We start from the raw sequence: 19,314 nt of genomic DNA on the forward strand, positions 1-19,314 counted from the left end.
ATGTCTGTTCGTGTCTATTCTTCCTTTTTTTTTTTTTTGAGGAAGATTAGCCCTGAGGTAACTACTGCCAATCCTCCTCTTTTTGCTGAGGAAGACTGGCCCTGAGCCAAAATCCACACCCATCTTCCTCTACTTTATACGTGGGACGCCTACCACAGCACAGCTTTTGCCAAGCGGTGCCATGTCCATACCCAGGATTCAACCAGTGAACCCTGGGCTGCTGAGAAGGGCAATGTGCAAACTCAACCGCTGCACCACTGGGTCGGCCCCTGTTCGTATCTATTCTAATTGGATAGCTTGGTTTTTTACCATTGAGTTTGGAGAGTTCTTTATATATTCTAGAAAATTAGTGCTTTGTCAAATATGTAGTTTGCAAATATTTTCTCTCTGTTTGAGGCTTGACTTTTCATCCTCTTCAGGGGATCTTTCACAGAGTGAATATTTTAAATTTTTGGTGAGCACCATTTATCAACTTTTCCTTTTGTGGATTGCGCTTTGGGTGTTAAGCCTAAGAACTTTTGGCCTAACCCTAGGTCCAGAAGATTTTCTATTTTTTTTTCTAAAAGTTTTGTAGTTTTACATTTTAATTTAAGCCCATGATCCATTTTGAGTTAATTTTTGGATAATATGTGAAGTATTGGTTGGTTTCATTTTTTGCCTATGAGTGTTCATTTAGGTGTATTAATCCTTACAGCAACATTTTGAAATGGGTATTACATTACTATCCCATTTTACAGGTGGAGAAACCCAGAGAGATTTGGTAATGTGACCAAGGCCCAACAGTGGATAAGTGGTGGGGGAAAAGCCGCAGTTTGAACGCAGGTTTAACCGACTCACATGCTCTTGCATTTAACCCCTGCCCCACTGGCTCAAGCCATCCCTTTCTTTCTGGGAGAGTCTCGCTTCCTGGGCAGACGTTCCAGTTTCCTGCATGCATTCCTTCATCTTGGCCACCCCTGCCCTCACCTCAGTACACACGCTACCAGGGGTTGGAGTCTGCCAGAACTTGTCCAGGTGTCCTCTGACATGTTTGCAGGGTGGAGACTGGAGACAGACTGGGGAACTTCCCTGTATGCGAAAGCCTGTCATTCTGGTTTGGGGAAAGTCTCACATTGGATTTCAGCATCTTCCAGAATATTGCAGAACTGCTCTGACAGCTTGCTGGTCTGGGAGTGGCAGGCTGAAAATCTTAGGCTCCTTCAAAACAATCACACACACGCAACATTCTTATAATAATTCCAAATCCAGAGAATTTCCATCCCAATCTGCCAAAATAAAATACATTTATGAAGGTCAATAGAAAGGACTCAGCATCTTGGGGCAAAATTCCTTTGCTGGAACATATATGGTGGGTTTGGGTCATACGTGGACTATACCCACCTGTTCATTCCCATTCATTCGTGCCCATTCCCATTCATAGATATGAGCCGGCAGTTGAAGGCAGAGCTTTCCTTTCCGGCTCTCTCTTCTCTACCCAATGGCTGCAGACTTCCTAGCCAGACAGGAATTAGGAACTTCCTTACCCATACCATTGGAAAGAAATCAGCAGCCTCTAGGTTGACCTTGCTCTTCCCTAAATCCCTAAGCATCGTTCCACTTGTTAATGAGGCATCTAAGAGTTCTTTGCCTCTGGGACCTCACACTCAAAGGATGAGACTGAGGAAGGATGCTGAGGCGGGGAGGGGTCTCTTGGGGGTGATTCAATGGGACATCCCCTCTTCCCAGGCTCGGGCCCCCCATGGCTGCTTGGGGCCTCAGGGCTCAGGTTTGGGTTTTCCCCTCCCTTGCAGGGCAGGATCGGCTCCTCCTCACGCGGAAGGAGGGAGGGCCGGCTCGCCTCCCCATCCCCACCCTCCCGGGACCCGAGCAGCAGGAAGCGGCGGCTGCTCCGAGCCTGCAGCCCAGGCGCGGGAGTGCGCGGGGTCCGGAGGGGCCCGGCGGCCGCGCAGACCTCATGGCTGCGGACGTGGAGCAGGGGCTGGGCAGCCTCACGGTCTTCACCCGCGACGACTTCGACGGCGACTGGCGCCGAGTGGCCAGCGGCGGCTTTGGCCAGGTGTTCCAGGTGCGGCACAAGCGCTGGCGGACCGAGTATGCCATCAAGTGCTCCCCCTGCCTCCTGCCGGACACCACCAGGTACCCGCCCACCCCGCCCCTCTCCTTTCACAGAGGAGAAACTGAGGCCCAGGTAGCTCCCCGTGGGAGGAGGAGGGGGCGGGGGGGGGGGGGGGCAGGCGGAGGTTGAAGGTGAAGATTTTCCCCTCAGTGTTTCTGAACTCCACCCAGTGGCCTGAGCTCCCCAGGCACAGCCATGTCAGTTCGTTTCCACACCTGAAATGCACTTGGCACACCATACCTGTTTTTGGAATCCACAGAGGTCAAAGGAGAACAGGAAGTACCCTCCAAAGATGCCTTTGTCCCATCTGACCTCCCAAACTGGTCTGGCCTCCTTCCTTCTGGGGGTGAGGGTGGTGATGATTGCTCTTGATGGCCCTCTGCCACTCTCCTACCCACTCCCAAACTCTTAGGGCAGGCAAGGGCTTGCTGGGAGGCTGGGGACTTCGCTCAGTGATGCTCAGCGATCTGTGGAGAACCACGTTCTCCCTCCACACGGCCTCTGGTGTGGCCCCTGCCCAGCCAGCTCAGGCTGGAGGAGGCTTGGGGGATGGAGATGGCCCAACCCGCTGGCCTGAGAACCTGCCCAGGCCACTTACTGGTTCTCACAGAGGTCCTGCTGGAAGGTCAAACCTGGAATACTACAGTCTCTGTTCTTGTTTTTGTCTCTGGCTCCTCCCCAACTCTCATCCTACGCTCTATGGCCACTCCTCGGCATGCCTCCTTTTCTCTCTTACTGCCTCTTTCCCAGCGTTTCCACCTGTCTCTGCCTTCCTGTTGGGATGGGCTCCAGTCTCATTCCCACCAAATATGCTGATACCGGCTATGCACTTACCCCCTGTGCAACCATGAAAGAGACACTTGGGATATGAGTCTCGTCATGATAACCATGTCCTCCTCCCAAGACCCCTGGGACATCCACTGGAGAGCCTGGGGTGGCATCTAATTTGGATATTCTTTGTCATGTTCTCTGTGGTCACCATGCCAGCTCCTAAAATAGCCTTAGCTCCCAAACACTCAAGCCAGTCTCTTCTCTAATTCCCAGACCCCACCTGCTTAATGAATAGGGGCAAAATGAATGAGCTCCAGACTCACTCACCTTCCTCCTTCAGCATCCTCCCATTGGCTTTGGAGTAGAGTCAGGTTATTCTAAGATTTGTCCAAATCATATACAGCCTTTGAAGCAAAGAACAAAAGGAGACAGATGGCACTGACAAGACTACATTGTCAGACATTGACAGTAACTCCCACCACTTCCCTTCCCAAGTCCTGGGAGTTCCCTGGGTGGAAAGGGCTAAGGAATTTAATGGTAATTGAGTCCTGCCGTGCATGGAGTACTATACTAAGACTGTCACATGTCTACTTCCCTGGAGCTTCCTTCCATCTCCTCATTCATTCATCTATTTGATGAGCTTATTGCTCTCCTACTGTGTGTCAGACTGCACTAGACCCTGAGATATAATGATGGATGCAACAGACATGGCCCCGTTCTCCTGGAGCTTACAGCCTGGGGGAGAAAGACATTAATCATATAATCCCACACATAAATGTAAGTGTGTTACTGTAAGAAGTGTAAGAAAGGAGAGATTTGTGGTTCTGTGAGAACTTATTAATAGTATTTGACTGAGATATGAAAAAGCTCCCCTGAGGAAGTTACACTTGAGCTAAAATGTGAAGGATGAGTATGAGTTAAGTAGATGAAGAGGAGAAAGCCTTCCAGGAAGAGGCGACAGAATGTGCAAAGGATCCATGGCAGGAGGGGCATAGGAAGTAAAAGGATGGAAAAAAGGCTGTTGTGACTGGAGTTGAGAGAGGGAGCAGTGGAGAGCCACTGAAGGGTTTATAACCAGGCGGGGGGAGGGGTGACAGGGAGGAATTGATCAGATTTGCAGTGTGTATAATGGGTTGGAAAGGTAGAGTGGATGCTGGTCCAGGTAGGAAATTGTTGTCATCATTCAGGCAAGAAATGATCAGAGTCTAGACTGATGTATTGGTGAGAGAGGGAAAGGAATAAATTACACGGTATTTAGGAGGTAAAAATCCACTTTCCTTGGTGCTGTATTGTCTGTGGGGGCACGATAAGGGAGATGAGTGTCAAGGGTAACTCATTGTCTCGCTTGCCCAAAGGAAGAAAGGATTCACTAGAATGTCTCTTCTGTGAGAGCAGAGTCTGGTCTGTTTTGTCCTCTGCTCTATCCCCAGTGGCTGGCACATAGTGGGTGTTCCATAAATGTTTGTTAAATGGTGTCATTGACAAATAATAAATGGAACATGCAAAGAGGCCCGGGTTTGGAGAGGAAGAGCATGAGTTCAGTTTTGTACATGTTGAGTTTAAGGTGCCTTTAAACAGCCAAGGATTTTGTCAAGTAGACTTCAGAGTGAAGATGTGAGCTAAGCAAATTAAAATGTGTGAGTCACTTGTGATAGGCGGTAATTGAAGCCAGGGCGTGGATGGTATTATTCAGCACTAAGAGACCAAAACAAAGTCCCTGTCCACGTGGAGCTTCTCATCTAATGGAGGCAGATAGAAAGTAAATAAATAAATAGGTAAATATTTTTATCTGTAACACTTCCCACCACCTGACATTTTCTTGATTAAAATACCCAAGGACAGTTGAGTAGTCTGATCTTCCCAGAAAAATTAGAATCTAGAAATATTAATTTGTGGGCCATCTGTATATGGGGGGATAAGAGTTGCTAGAGTTGGGGTAAGGTTGCTATTTTAGATTTGAAAGCTTTAGCATTTGAGTAGAGATTTGAAGCGAAGAAGGAGCAAGCCATGTGGCTCTCTTAGGGAGGAGTGTTGTAGGCAGAGGGAACAGCAAGTGCAAAGTTCCTGAGGCAGGAACATACTTGACATGGTGGAGAAAGAGCAAGAGGCCAATATGGTAGGAACAGAGCCGGAAGGGAGTGGTTAGTAGATGAGACCAGCAAGCTATGCCCAGGGCAGATCCTGCAAGGCTGCGTAGGCCATTGTCAAAACTTTGGCTCTTACTGTGAATGAGAAGAGAGCCGCTGGAGGGTCCTGGGCAGAGCAGGGATGTGCTCCGACTTACATTTTAGAAGCATCACTCTGGCTGCTGAGTTGAGAATAGATGGTGGAGAGGAAGAGAGAGAAGCAGAGAGGCCAATTAGGAGACTGGGCCAAGATGCCAGTGGGTAGAGGTGGTGAGAGGTAATGAGCTTCTTGCTATATTTTGCAGGTAGAGCTGACAGGAGGTGCTGAGGGGGAGGAAGAGAGGAGTCAAGAATGACATCAAGATCTTTGGGGACTAGAGGGATGGAAGATGAGGAAGGCTGAGGGAGGAGCGGGTTTAGGGTGAGCATCGAGTGTTCAGCTTTAGACTCGGGAAGTATTGAACACCCAGTTGGAGATGTTGAGATTGCCTACAGACAGAGCATCTAGCAACAGCAGGAAAGGAGAGGACCTAGCACTGAGCCTAGCAGTCAAGTAACAGAATAGGAGCCTGCAAAGGGGACAGAGAGGAAGTGACCAGAAAGAGAGGGAGAAGTCCTGGAGAATGTTGGCACACGACTGAGGCAAGTGAATATTTTGAAAAAAAAAAAAAAAGAATGAGAAATCTGACCTGAAAACTGTGCATAGGCTACAGCCATGTGTCATTGGTGACCTTCACCCCAGCTGTTCAGTGAAGTATTGAGACCAGACACTAGATGAAAGCAGGTGGTGTGAGATGAGGAAAAGAGAGAGACTATAGGTACAGCAAACGCTTTCAACAAGTCAGGGTGTCAAGGGGAATGGTGCAAGTCACTATTGTTCCCATTTTATAGTTAAGAAACTGAGGCCCAGCGAGTTTATTCCTCGGTCATGCAGAGAGTAAGCGGTGAGATTTGAAATCAGGGCAATGTGACGCCATATCCCATGCTTTTTCCACTTCATGACAGATGCTCCTGCGAACTCTAAAGGACAAGAGGAGACAGATAGAAATATCATGGAGGTGGAGGGGAGGTCTCTGAAACAGTAGAGAAGTAGAGGCGAGAAGAGGAGAAACCTGGATGGGCCCGCCTGTCCAGATGCAAGCGAGAGCAGGTGGTTTTTCCTGGAGGTCAGGAGGCTCTGGCTGGCTTCCCAGGGTGGCCCTGTGAGCACATTTCCAGCAGCTTCTGACTGCAGTGCCAACACAGCTTTGCAAATACTGTGCTTTTAAAAATGTCATTTCTCCTTAATCCTCATCCGTGCAATCCCCAAACAATCTCTAACAATTTGCATATTTACTGTTCTGTGGGCTCATACAATGAAAAGAGCAGGAGGGTTTGCAAATGCTTATTTTATAAGGCCTTCCCTTAAGACTTGACTTCTGTTCAATTCAACAAAGACGTATTGTGCTGTGCATGGCAATCGGCCGTGGGGAGTACCATGATGAGTGATGACAGTCCATCCATAGAATGGGATAGCGTGCAGCCGCATAGAGCTTGCTTCAGAAGAATGATGATGTAGAGAAGCACTCAGCTACAATAACGCAGGTCACAAAACAGCCCACACTGTGTGATGGAGAGAGAGAGAGGAGGAGAGGAGTGAAAGGAGGGGGAGAACACCAGACGGACCTTGAAAATGTATCGTAGGAGAATATACTAAAATACTAACAGAGGCCAACTCTGGAAGGTTGGGTTACTGAGGATTTAATTTTCCTCTTTCTAGCTCTCTGTATCCCCTAGATTTTCTATGTGGTATCTGTATTACTTTCATAGTCAAAATGGCAATAAATGATGTTTTAAAACAGAAGCATGAGGCAATGATATTGGTCCTCCAGGGGCTTGCAATCTCCTGGAGGAGATAAGCATCTAAACAAGTGCACAGAATAAATGGCAGGCTTTTTGTGGCCACCTCTGTAGAATGGTCTTGCTCCTAAATCTGCAGACTCCTTTCCTTCCTGTCTTATTGTTTCTGGCCATCTGGACCTCAATCTGCACATCCTGCTGGGCATCCTTTCATGTCTCTCTCCCCTCCTCCACCATCTTGCAAGCTCCAGAGGCTTCTCTGGGTCCCCACAGCCTGGCATCAAGCCAAATTTGTGTGTTCTGCTAATTGCTCTGTAATTAATGGGTCACCTCCTTCTGTCTCTCGCTCCCCACTCTCCATAGCTCCGACGTGAATTGCCTCATTGAAGAAGCAGCCAAAATGGAGAAAATCAAGTTTCAGCATATCGTGTCCATCTATGGGGTGTGCAGGAAGCCCCTGGGCATTGTGATGGAGTTCATGGCCAATGGCTCCCTGGAGAAGATGCTGTCCACCCACTGCCTCTGCTGGCAGCTCAAGTTCCGCATCATCCATGAGACCAGCCTGGCGATGAACTTCCTCCACAGCATTCAGCCGCCTCTGCTGCACCTGGACCTCAAGCCAGGCAATATCCTCCTGGACAGCAACATGCACGTCAAGGTCAGGGCCCTGGGCAACCCTTCTGCCTCCTTTTCCCTCCCAAGTCTCCTCCAGGTGAGCAGGATTATCTACCTGCCTGACTCTTTGGTCCATCAAGAGTTTTAAGCAGCTCCCTTCATGGAGGCATACTGAAGGCAGAGATCACACCTAAAACGGAGATGGATGAGCAGTGAAATTTGATGCATGAAGCAGGGATCAGTATGCCTGCAATAACCCTCTTTGGCCTTGGTCTTCCATTTCTAATGTGGGTAGAATAATCCCTATCCCTCTCATCCTTTGCTTTGGGTATAAATAGATGTGTGTAAATGAGATGAATCCTAAAAAAGATCACGATGACCATTTTTTCAGTTCCTAAAACATTTCACACTCTTTTCTGCCCCAGGACCTTTGCACATTCTGTTTGCTCTGTCTGTAACAGTGTTCCCCCACTTCTCTTTTGTCTGGCAAAGGCCCACTCGTCTTTCAGCTCTTGGCTTAAACATCACCTCCTCAGTGAGGTTTTCTCTGATCCACCCAACAGGCCCCTGTTGTATACTCTCATTGTACCTCTGTCTCTTCATATTGCTAACCCCAATTATAGGTATAGTCATTTGTGAAACTATTTCATTAGTGACTGTACCCCCTATTTTAATAAGCTCTTATGAGAACAATGGGCAGAGGAGATCTCATCTTTCTTATCTGCTGCCTGGTCCTCGCTGCCCAGTCTAGTTGGCACTCAGTGGATGGTCAATTGGCATTTGAATGAAGCAATGGATGGAAACAAAGAGGGGATAAATATTCATGGTGTGAGCACTTCAGTGCCTGTGGAAGTGGGATGAACAGAAGCTCACCAAAGATGGCAACTTTATCCACGGTCCCTCTGAATAATGGCAACACCTACCATGAACTTATTATGTGCCAGCACTTACTAAGTGCTTTTTGCATATTTCTTCCTTGAATCCTCATACTAGTACTATGAGTTAAGTATTCATATTATTTCCATTTTATAGATGAGGAAACTGAGGCTCTGAGAGGTAACTTATCGAAGATCGGCCAGGTGCTGCGTGGTAGAGCTGCCGTGCTCCTAACTGCTGCCCTAGACTGGAGAGGCGGACAGTGGGAGGGTGAGAAACTAAGGCAGTTTTCTGGAGGCGAGACTCAATTGCTCCCATCCCCACCTCTGGCTTCCTTGCAGATTTCAGACTTCGGCCTGTCCAAGTGGATGGAACAGTCGACCCGGATGCAGTACATTGAGCGGTCGGCTCTGCGGGGCACCCTCAGCTACATCCCCCCTGAGATGTTCGTGGAGACTAACAAGGCCCCGGGGCCCAAGTACGACGTGTACAGGTGAGAGGAAGGCAGGGCTCCATGCCGCAGGCCGGGGAGGTAGCTTGTTGTCACTGCCCTGCCTGGACCCTGCTGCCCAAAGGACAGGATGGGACAGAGAGGAGGTCCAGCCCTTCCCTGCCCACGTGGGAGGGTGAAGGTTGGAGGGGGACTCTGGCTGGAGAGGCCATGCCTGGGATTGTGCGGTCCATGGGGCCCTCCTGGCTGGGGAGACCATGGATATCAGAGAAAGTCACTCAGGGAGCACTTTTCCCCTCTGCAGCTTCGGGATTGTCATCTGGGAGCTCCTCACTCAGCAGAAACCGTATTCAGGTAGCAGCGGTGGTGGCATCCTGGGGTGGGGTCCTAGAAGGGGCTGTGGGAGGGCTGAGGGTTCGTGGGAGCAGGACAGGGGCAGGTTTGTGTCGGGGACCCATCTTCTCTTCAGAGATTCCCATCCGCACCCTCCCTCCCTCCTCCCCCTACTTTCTAGAGCTCTCCTAACAGTAAAAGGAAGGGCAAAGGTCAGCCCAGCCCATGCTTTCTGGGACCTTTGCTTCTCTGGCCCTTTCCTGCCTCTCCCACCTGACCCCTGCCACTGAGGAGCCGGGGAAATAGAGTGCCAGGGAACTTGGATAACCTTGCAATGTTGCAGTCAAGCCTGTACCCAGGCCTGTTGATCAGGCCTGCTGCCTTTGGACAGCAGAGGCCTGCAAGGTGGGGTCATGTCCGGTCCTGGCCTGGGAGGTGGCTGGAGCTGGACCAGAGATTCAGCTGCTCAAATTGGAACCTCCAATCGACCTGCAATCCAGCTGTCTACTCCCCGTGCATTTATGGAGTCCCTACTGTGTGTACCACATTGTCAGACTCCCCAGAGCCCCTGCCTCCTGCCCAGCCCCTCTGCCCCTGCCCCACAGCACCCGCACAGCCTGGGCCTCCTCTCGCAGGCTTCAGCATGATGACCATCATCGTCCGAGTGGCCACAGGCGGGCGGCCCTCCCTGCAGCCCGTCTCCGAGGAGTGGCCAGGTGAGGCCCAGCAGATGGTGGACCTGATGAAGCGCTGTTGGGACCAGGACCCCAAGAAGAGGCCATGTTTTCCAGGTTCTCGTCTAGTCTGACCTGCCCAGGGACTGGGGAGCTGGGCAGAGCCGGGGTGCCAGGTGCCAGAAGAGGAGATGACTAGAGCCCAGGCTACACTGCAGAGCTCTGCAGAGAGACACCTGCTATGGCACTAGGGCAGAATCCACCTCTCAGTGCTGGGAGGATGGCAAGGGGGACCGGGGCAGCCGAGAACTACAGTCCAGTCTCTCTGGGCTGATATGTGCCCCTGTGGGAGGTAGTGTAGAAAACTCTGATTGTCGGAAGGCTTCTGGACCTGGCTCTGCTGCTGCTGGGGTCTCCAGTCACCCGGGTCCTTTCAGGCTATGGTGTCCTCATCTGTAACATGTTCCAAAACCATGAGATCACAGGGCATGGAGGGACCTGGAGGTCATCCAGCCTCTTAGAGACTGTGAAACGCACAGCTGTGTGTAAGAGTGAGCATCTTAGCGATTGCCTGGTCCCTCCCCCTTGATTTATGGAAAAGGACTGACCCTCGGAGGGTCAGTGACTTGCCAATGTGGCCCTGCTGAGCCCAGGCTGGGACCCGGGTTTCCTGCCTCCTGGTGTACCAGTATGGATGCACATGGGCCCAGGAATGGATTTTGGGGGTTGTGGGAAATGTCAGGGTATCTATAATGCGGAAGGACTGCTGACCAGCCTGTGCTCCTTTTCCTCTCTCTCCCCTCGTGGAGCAGACATCACAGTCGAGACAGACATGCTGCTGTCCCTGCTCCAGAGCACTGTGGCCGACCCAGAGAGTGAGGCCCTGGCCAGGAAGGTGTCCTGCAAGCCCTCTCTGTGCCGGTCCTGGGAGGTGCGTGCGGTGGCGGGGCATGGTCTCTGGCACGTGCTGAGGATGCGTGCACAGGTGTGTCCTTCACGAGCTACCTGGCTGTGGGCGCAAATGGGGACTGAGAGCCAGCCCACACTCTGCTGGCCAAGCGAGGCAGCCCACTTGGGAACATCTTTTCCTAATTTGCAGAAAGATGTACTCAGGGCTAAGGGTGGCCGTAGCTCAGAGCCCCTGAGAAGGACATACCTTCTCTCACATGTGTAGGATTAAGCAGAGCCCTGTCCTACAGAGGGAGACCTCTGCTCTCCCAGGCTTTCCCACCATGGGCACCAACGTCGTCACTCTGCTGCCCTGTTCTATTCCCTAACATGGGAACCAGCCCTGGACTAGCATGGGGCTTCCAGCAGAACCCGCAGAGCCACCCTCCTTTACGTGGGACCCAAGAGGCAGTCAAGGCCCTGAGCCATCTCTTTCTGGCAGGGTCTCCCCTGCTCAGGGTTTTCCTCTGGCGTAAAAGCAGGGTCTCCTAGGAAAGGGTGGGATGTGAGTCCTGACAGGTGACGAGGAATGCTGGAGAGAGGGAAGGAGTGGAGGACAGCACAGACCAGAACTGCCCGGCTCATCTGATCTGCCCCTATGTCTTCTGGTTCCCCCTCCCCAGGTCAGTGTGGAGGTCAACCAGGAGCTAACAGACATCGGTGAGTCCGGAGTGCCACAGCGGGAACCAGAGAACTCGCAGTGGACGAGAAAGTGCAATCCAACCATCCCCATTCCCCATCCTCCCCGGCCCCCACCCTCCTCCCCAGGCCTGTGACAAATCAGGAGTCGGTGTATCTCTTTCCTGGCACCCGGCTCCGTGTTCCAGAAATGCACAGGCTCTTGGGGGCCTGGCTCTGCCTCCCCTTCGGGTCTGTGTTCTTGCAAGGCCAGACTCCTCCCTTCCTGGCCTGGAGGAGGAGCATTGGTTTTCAACCCTGGCTGTGCCTTAGAATTACTTGGGAAAGGAAAAAAAATGCCAATGCCTGAGCCCCACCCTGGACTAGATCAGAATCTCTGGGGGTTTGGCTTGGGCAGTGATTTATTTATTTATTTGGTGGTGGGGGGGGGGGGTAATTATTATTGCTTTAAATTCTGATGTACCATTGGGTGGAGCAGGAGAAAGTGAGTCCTTAATGGCCTCAGGAGAAGTCCAGATCGTAGGGCTCCACCACAAACTTATTTTCAACTTATATTTACTTACTTTGTGCCAGACTCCCCTCTGAAAGTTCTTACCTACATAATTGTCCTCACAGTGGCCGTAAGAGGTGGGCATTGTTCGTGTCCCCTTTATGGATCAGGGCCTGGAGGCTCAAACAGGCAGAGCTGGCCAAGGTCAAGTGGTGCTAAGGGGTGGAGTTAGGATTTGCACCCAGGCCTCTTTCTGCCTCATCCTCACGGGAAGAACTGCCAGACTCAGTTCTCTAGGACAAGGGAGGCTATGCAGAGATGCGTAATATCAGGAAAGACATAGCCTTTAGTCATGTAGTCTGTGTTCTTGGATGGTACTTCCAGGAGGCAGGGGGATGGCTGAGAAGACCTCTGGATAGGTCAGAGGTCCTTTTGTCAACCGCTTCTTCCTCCCAGGAAACTCAGGAGACTACTTGAAGCGGGTCCTGCAGCTCTCGGACAGTGGGAGCTTGGTCCCAAGCGATGAAGAGCTGCGTATCTATGAGAACAAGGTCACTCCCCTCCACTTCCTGGTGGCGCAGGGCAGTATGGAGCAGGTGAAGCTGCTGCTGGCTCACGAGGTTGACGTGGACTGCCAGACGGCTTGCGGCTACACGCCCCTCCTCATCGCTGCCCAGGACCAGCAGCCTGACCTCTGCACTCTGCTCCTGGAGCACGGCGCCAATGCCAACCTGGCTGATGAGGACGACTGGGCCCCACTGCACTTTGCAGCCCAGAATGGGGACGACCGCACTGCCCGCCTGCTTCTGGACCACGGGGCCCACGTGGATGCCCAGGAGCATGAGGGGTGGACCCCACTCCACCTGGCTGCACAGAACAACTTTGAGAATGTGGCACGGCTTCTGGTCTCTCGTCAAGCTGACCCCAACCTGCATGAGGCTGAGGGCAAGACCCCCCTCCATGTGGCTGCCTACTTTGGCCACGTCAACCTGGTCAAGCTGCTGACAGGCCAGGGGGCTGAGTTGGATGCTCGGCAGAGAAACCTGAGGACACCACTGCACCTGGCGGTGGAACGAGGCAAGGTGAGGGCCATCCAACACCTGTTGAAGAGTGGGGCCGCCCCCAATGCCCTTGACCAGAGGAGCTACAGCCCACTGCACATCGCAGCTGCCAGGGGCAAGTACCTTGTCTGCAAGATGCTACTCAGGTATGGGGCCAGCCTCGAGCTGCCGACCCAGCAGGGCTGGACGCCCCTGCATCTAGCAGCCTACAAAGGCCACCTGGAAATCATCCGCCTGCTGGCTGAGAGCCACGCAGACTTGGGGGCTCCTGGAGGCATGAACTGGACCCCCCTGCACCTGGCTGCCCGCCATGGGGCAGAGGTGGTGGTGTCAGCACTGCTACAATGTGGGGCTGACCCCAATGCTGCCGAGCAGTCAGGCTGGACACCCCTCCACCTGGCTGTCCAGAGGGGCACCTTCCTGAGCGTTGTCAACCTTCTGGAGCACCGTGCAGATGTCCATGCCCGCAACAAGGTAGGCTGGACACCTGCCCACTTGGCTGCCCTCCAGGGCAACATGGCCATCCTCAAAGTGCTGGTCAAAGCCGGTGCCCAGCTGGACATCCAGGATGGAATGGGCTGCACACCCCTGCAGCTGGTCCTCCGGAGCCAAAAGCAGGGCATCGTCCCCTTCCTCGAGGGCAAGGAGCCCTTATTGGCTGTTCTGGGCAGTGATGAGTCTGGAGCCCAGATGGATGTTTAGACAACCTGGGGTCTCCTTACTGTTAAGGAAGAGGGGTTGGTGGAAGTGAAGCTGGACTTCTGGGAGGGCCCCTTCCCCACCCGTACTTGCCACCTGCCCCTTGACCTTCAGAGGAAACTTGGAACGTGGTCTCCTGGGTGATGGAGGGATGGGAAGGCACCACTGAGGTTGTAGCTGGGGAAGGGGCCCTGGCATGGAGAGCTTCTTTCAGCTCCTCCTCCAAGTGCATCTCCAGCAGACTCCTACCCTCCTCCTCCTGTAACTGGACTCAGACCCCCGAAGTGAATTTCCTCTTCATTCCCAAGACTTCTGCCACCTTTTACCACTTGCCCTTGAGTTCACAGGGGCCCTTGCACCCTAGGAAACCCCCTCTGAAGATGAAGGAAGGCAAGGAGGAGAGGGGAGTGCTCCCTCCTAGCTCATGTCTGTGGGACTTGGTCCCCAATCTCGAGCTGGGCCAGGAGAGCCAGGCACACATGCTTTGCTCAAGGGGCAGGAGCTAAAAGTTTGGAGGAAGTTGCTGCTCACCGTTTAATACCCCAGCTAGCTCCCTGCTGCCACACTGACCACACCTTCCTCGTGGCCCTTGTCCCAGTGCCTGGGTCTCCCACACAGTCTCTTGGGGATGAAGGAAAGGTGTGCTCCAACTGCGCTCAAGTGATCCTATGTGGGACACTCAGCCCCTGGCCTTCCCTGCCCCACCATTCGCTGTGTCCAGTCATTTGGCCAGGTTTGAAACCCCAAAGTCAATAAAGCTGTGGGCCTGAGTCTCCCCTTTGGAGACAGATGGACCTCTGAGACCAGGTTGCATGTAGGGGCCAGTAGTGTTAGTATAGGGTGTGTGTGGTATGTGTAGTGTGGTGTGGTGTGTGTGTATAATATGTGTGTGAGTTCACATGGGGATAGGAGGCTGATGAGGGGAGTGGGGGTGTGGTGTGTGTGGCCTGCTGAAAGTGTATAATATGTGTGTGTGAGTTGACATTGGGGGAGGAGGCAAGGGTATATGTGGGAGTTGGAGGGGTTGGTGGTGGTAAGAAGTGGTGATGGTGAGTTGGAGGGGGTGGGGGTGGTGAGAGGTGGTGATGATGAATGGGGGGGCGGGTGATGGTGAGGTGGTGATGGTAAGATGTCATCTGGGCTCTGTGTGGAGCTTGCAGGGCAGGGACTTTCCTCTCCAGCAGTGGCTCAGGGTGCCCCTTCCTGTGACCACACCCTGGCAACTCATCTGCAGGCTTGGCCTGTCCTGCTGGTTGTGGGGCAGGCTGGAGTAGGGCTGGGGCCCTGGCTCAGTGACCAGCCAGCTTCTGCTTCCTCTCTGGCTCTGACAAGGCTGGCTGACTATTGGGAGTGGGTGGGATGGGGCTGTGGGTGGGGACAGGACAGGTGTACTAGGGGTCCTATCCTGCTCTTCTCTATCTCTCTGCACTGCTAAAGCAGCCCCTCCAACTCAAGGATGTTTTGCAATTGTTAGAGAAAAGGAATCTTCTGCCCCAACTACTTGCCAGCTCCAACCCCCAGCCAGCTGGCAGGTCCACCTTTGTGTGTCTCCCTCCTGGGCTGGGCACCCAGGCACGGGGCCACCAGTCAGCAGCCTCGTATCAGTGTGGGGTGAGAGAGGCAGGGCAAAGAAAACCTGTTGCCCCACATATGTGTTGAGTACATGAGGCCTTTTTAGCTGAGCTGGAGCATAGCATCTCCCGTCCTGTGGCCTCTGGACCGTGGTGCCAGCCTTTTGGGTCCTGGACACTTCACCCCACCATGCCATAGCCTACAGCCACCACAGAGAGCCCAGGGGGCAGCGCTGAACTGGGTTATGCCCTAGAGCAGCAGCCATAAATCAAGCCTGCACATTAGAATCTCCTGGGTGACGTGTGTGTTTGGCTGGAGGTGCTTTTTAAACACTTGACCTTACCCTTAACCAGTTAAACCACAATCTCTGGGGTAGGATCCTGGAGAGCAGCCAGGGCCAAGAACAACCGCCAGGGGGCGTCCCCTGGTTTCTCTGTACCCTTCCTTAGCATAACCTTGAAGACAGTCACTGGCCAGCAGCCCTGGGGATGGGGGGGGTCTTCTTTCCATCTCCTGGTTAGATGAGTGGGGAGTCCTGAGGACTGGGGCAGGGGCCATTAAGCCGACTGTTCCATCCTGCTACTCTCTGGTGGTCTCCTGGCCCACTCTCCTTGTTCTCTGAGTCTAAGCCTGAGGCAAGGCTTGTAGTTAAAAATGCCCCTGGGAGTTCTGTCTTTGCCAGAACATGCTGGAGCTGGAAGGAGGGTAGGGAGAGGACACGGCGCTGTTTGCTTCTCCTTGTACCCTGAGGTCTGAGTCTAGCTCCAAGCCTAGGATTCTCCATGGGCCAGAGAAAGGGGGTGGGGTTACGGGTTCAGAGCCAGGTGAGCTCAGATCCCTCTGTGGGAGTGGTCACGAGGGAACCACAGGGACCACAGCGTCTGATTTATCCTATTGATAAGAGTTTAGGGAAAGACCTCGAAGAAAGGAGGTAGAAAAGGTAGACGTTTTTTTGCACCTGTTGTCCATGAATGGCAGAGACCCATGAAGGAGTGGGCAGGACTGTCCCTAGAAATCGTTTCAACTCTGGTGATCCTGGGTCTACGCTGAGATCCTCAGAGCCTTGCTTCCTCTACTCACTTCCTCCGGGAGACACCTGAGGTCGTGACTTCTGGCCAGCTCTGGGCCATACAGCCCCTTCATTGACTACAAACCCCTTCTTCTCCCTTTTCAAGCCACCCCTTGCCAGCGTAGACACAGACCATACAGACACACACATATACTCTGAGTCCCATTTCAACACAGCTGCCTTTCAGAGGTTTCCTGGGACTTTTAGAATTGGGTTTTAGTGAGGCCCTCGAAATTCCCAAGGGGAGGGTCTCAAACCCTGTTTAGTGGAGACTGGGGGTGGAGGAGGATAGGAACACCCCAATTTCCTACTGGGAGGAATTTCCTACTTGGGAGGTCCCAAGATGAGCATTCCCACCCCGTCTACAGGCGTACTCCTCACCCTTTCTCCCCCATTTTAGTTGAAGGTACCCAAACTCTTAACCTAGGTGTCATTCCAGACCAGTGCTATCAACAGGACTTTCTGGGAGAATGGAAACTTTCTATATCTGCAACTGTTCCATAGGATAGCCACTAGCCCCCTGTGCTGTTGAACAGTTAAAGTGTGACTAGAGGAACAAAGGAACCGCATTTCTTATTTCAACAGGTTAAACGTAAGTAGCCACATGTGGCTGCTGGATAGCACAGTCTATACTCTTCAAGATCCCACTTGCCTGTCCCTGCCCGTGAAGCCTTCTCTGATGGTGCGGCTGGAGATGTCACCCTGCACCAGCACCCCCTGCAGTGAGGTTCAGAGAGCCGCTGCCCCCTGCCTTCCTTTCTCACTGTGAGCCACATCACCGCTCTTGCTTATTTCTGTACTCCCCCCAGTCCTCCCTCAGTACTCCATCCGGGCTTGCCGAATCGGATTATAGGTAGCAGGGTTGTTGCTGTGACATAAGGGACAGAGGGCAGGAGCTGGGCTGGGCTGAGACAGGAGAGGGAAGCAGTGGGGAGCTGGGTAGTGGACAGACCATGGGCTTCAAAGCCAGGCTGACCTGGGTGCAAATCCTGGCTATGTCATCCACCAGTGTGTGACCTTAGGCTGCTGAAACTTTCTTAGCTTTGGCTATTTCATCTAACAGCCATTATGTTTGTCTCACTGGCTTGTAGTAATAATTAAATCAGATACCTCGTGGGTCAAAGGACAAAGCAGTAGTAAGCACTCAACACATTAGTTTCTTGCAGTTTCTCCCAAGTCAGAGGAATTTTTCTCTTGAAGGGGGCACTCACAACGCAGCCTTTTGGAACCTTCTGGAGGGGATGCTCTTGGAAGCAGTTGCCTATTTTCCTTGGCTTGCTCATTCAGGGGAGGAAGGGATGACCCTCCTGCAGTGCCTTGGTGTGGGCTGTGGCGCTGAGACCTCTTGGGACACACCTACAGTAGTGTCAGGTCAGCTGTAGGGCAGAGGCAAGCCCCACTAGTGGGTCGTGCCCACTGAAACACAGCTGCCAGGGATATCCATGGATTGTGTTGCCCCAAACCCCAAGAGCCAGATAGTGGGTTCAGTGTCAGCAAAGCAGACACTGCCCATGACTGCACCCACCTGGAGAGGGTTGGATGCGGATGTGGCCTGGTGTTGGACCCTACTCTGCCTTCAGATGGGCAAAGGCAGTATGAGGGCTCAGCCTGTGCAGAGAAGGGTGGGCAGATGGATACAGCACTGTAAGGAGGAGAGGAGGAAGAGGAGGAAGAGGTGGGTGCGGTGATGGGGGGACCTTAGGCTGGGTGGGGAGAAGGGTATGGTCAGGTCCCTGCCATGGCTTTTCCAGCTCTGGACCCCAGAGAAGCACCTCCAGTGGGGAGAACTAGATGATGGGACTTTCTCCAGGCTGTTTCCTCCCTCTCTTGCCCACCCCACCCTTACCTGCCCTGGACGCGACATGGAGCCTCACCCCTGCAGACTGCATACTCATGGGGCCAACAGGACAGAGTATTTGGAGTTAGGCCTGGCCAGGAAAACCCAGAAGATGTGGCTACCATAGCTTTGTTCCTGCAAAATCCCCTGCCCCAGACCCTGTCCCACTCTCCCCAGGTCCCCCAGTGGTGCCATTTCCCTCCCCTTGCCTGACCCCGATTCTTCCCTTCACTGGCAGCATCTGACTCCCACTGCCCCAGAGATGCTGGGAGGCTGCCTCCCTTTCTCTGGCCTCACACAGGTCTCCAGGTCTCAGGACAGAAGGCAGGTGGGAAGACGAGGAGGAGGAAGCCTCCAGCCAGTGCAGTGGCCTGCAGCATGTCCTGTGGACCTGGAGCTGTGGTGGTTCCACCTGGGAGTGAAAGGCCTCTCCAGCGCCCTCTGGGCCGGGGTTCCGCCCAGCAGCTCTCACTCTGCTTTATTTGTCAAGTAGCCGAGCCGGGATGGGAGAGGGAGTGGGAAGCTGTTCTTGCCAGGTACGCCCTTCTCCCTGCCCCTATAACCCCACAAAGCTAGAGGGGGTCTCCCCACCTCCAAAGATGGTCTGCTGTCTCCTCACCAGCTTCCTGCTCCCCTGGACTCCCCAGAACCCGGGCGTAGCAGAACCAGGGGCACATGGATGCCCAGACTCTGACCTCCTGCCACTAAAGCCCCGGTAAAAACTGCACCACCTGCTCCACCCCTGCCTCCATGCATTGGCTGTGCGGCTGAGCTGGCTATTCACATATACCCCAAGAGCAGCATCCTAAAAGTCTGGTCCCAAAGTGTTTTTCTTTCTCTCTCTCTCTTTTTAATCTTCTGACCACACTATCCTCCTCCAGCTTTACTCAGGGCTGCTCAAGAAGTGGGCAAGTGGCACAGTGGTTAAGTTCACACGTTCTGTTTTGGCGATCCAGGGTTCACTGGTTCGGATCCTGGGTGCAGACCTACACACTGCTTATCAAGCCATGCTGAGGCAGGTGTCCCACATATCAAGTAGAGGAAGATGGGCACAGATGTGAGCTCAGGGCCAGTCTTCCTCAGCAAAAAGAGGAGGATTGGCAGCGGTTGTTAGCTCAGGGCTAATCTTCCTTAAAAAAAAGAAGTGGGCAGAATGGACAATACAAGATGCAGAGTCAGAAGACCTGTGTTAAAAGGC

At 53.0% G+C, this 19,314-nt stretch overlaps 1 protein-coding gene and 1 long non-coding RNA gene across 5 annotated transcripts; one reads left to right on the forward strand and one right to left on the reverse strand.

The window, feature by feature from the left end:
- Window positions 1–223: 223 nt before the first annotated feature.
- Window positions 224–2,560, reverse strand: LOC124225167 (uncharacterized). Its single transcript, XR_006885028.1, has 3 exons — window positions 2,357–2,560; window positions 1,381–1,492; window positions 224–1,265 (listed from the first exon to the last, which is right to left on the reverse strand). It is a non-coding gene; the product is annotated as an uncharacterized LOC124225167 (long non-coding RNA).
- ANKK1 (ankyrin repeat and kinase domain containing 1) lies at window positions 1,924–14,432 on the forward strand. Of its 4 annotated transcripts, none has more exons than XM_046637649.1 (8): window positions 1,924–2,136; window positions 7,216–7,510; window positions 8,685–8,836; window positions 9,099–9,148; window positions 9,763–9,918; window positions 10,614–10,786; window positions 11,373–11,418; window positions 12,335–14,432. In XM_046637649.1, the coding sequence occupies exons 1-8, from the start codon at window positions 1,955–1,957 to the stop codon at window positions 13,639–13,641; spliced, it is 2,361 nt and encodes a 786-aa protein (XP_046493605.1). In that variant the 5' UTR covers window positions 1,924–1,954; the 3' UTR covers window positions 13,642–14,432. The 4 variants fall into 4 exon arrangements, with proteins under 4 accessions (XP_046493605.1, XP_046493606.1, XP_046493607.1 ...); XM_046637650.1 differs by having other exon boundaries at window positions 11,373–11,409; XM_046637651.1 differs by having other exon boundaries at window positions 10,614–10,732.
- Window positions 14,433–19,314: the final 4,882 nt, after the last annotated feature.

This window comes from Equus quagga, chromosome 14 (assembly GCF_021613505.1).
Source record: "Equus quagga isolate Etosha38 chromosome 14, UCLA_HA_Equagga_1.0, whole genome shotgun sequence".
Taxonomy (NCBI): domain Eukaryota; kingdom Metazoa; phylum Chordata; class Mammalia; order Perissodactyla; family Equidae; genus Equus; species Equus quagga.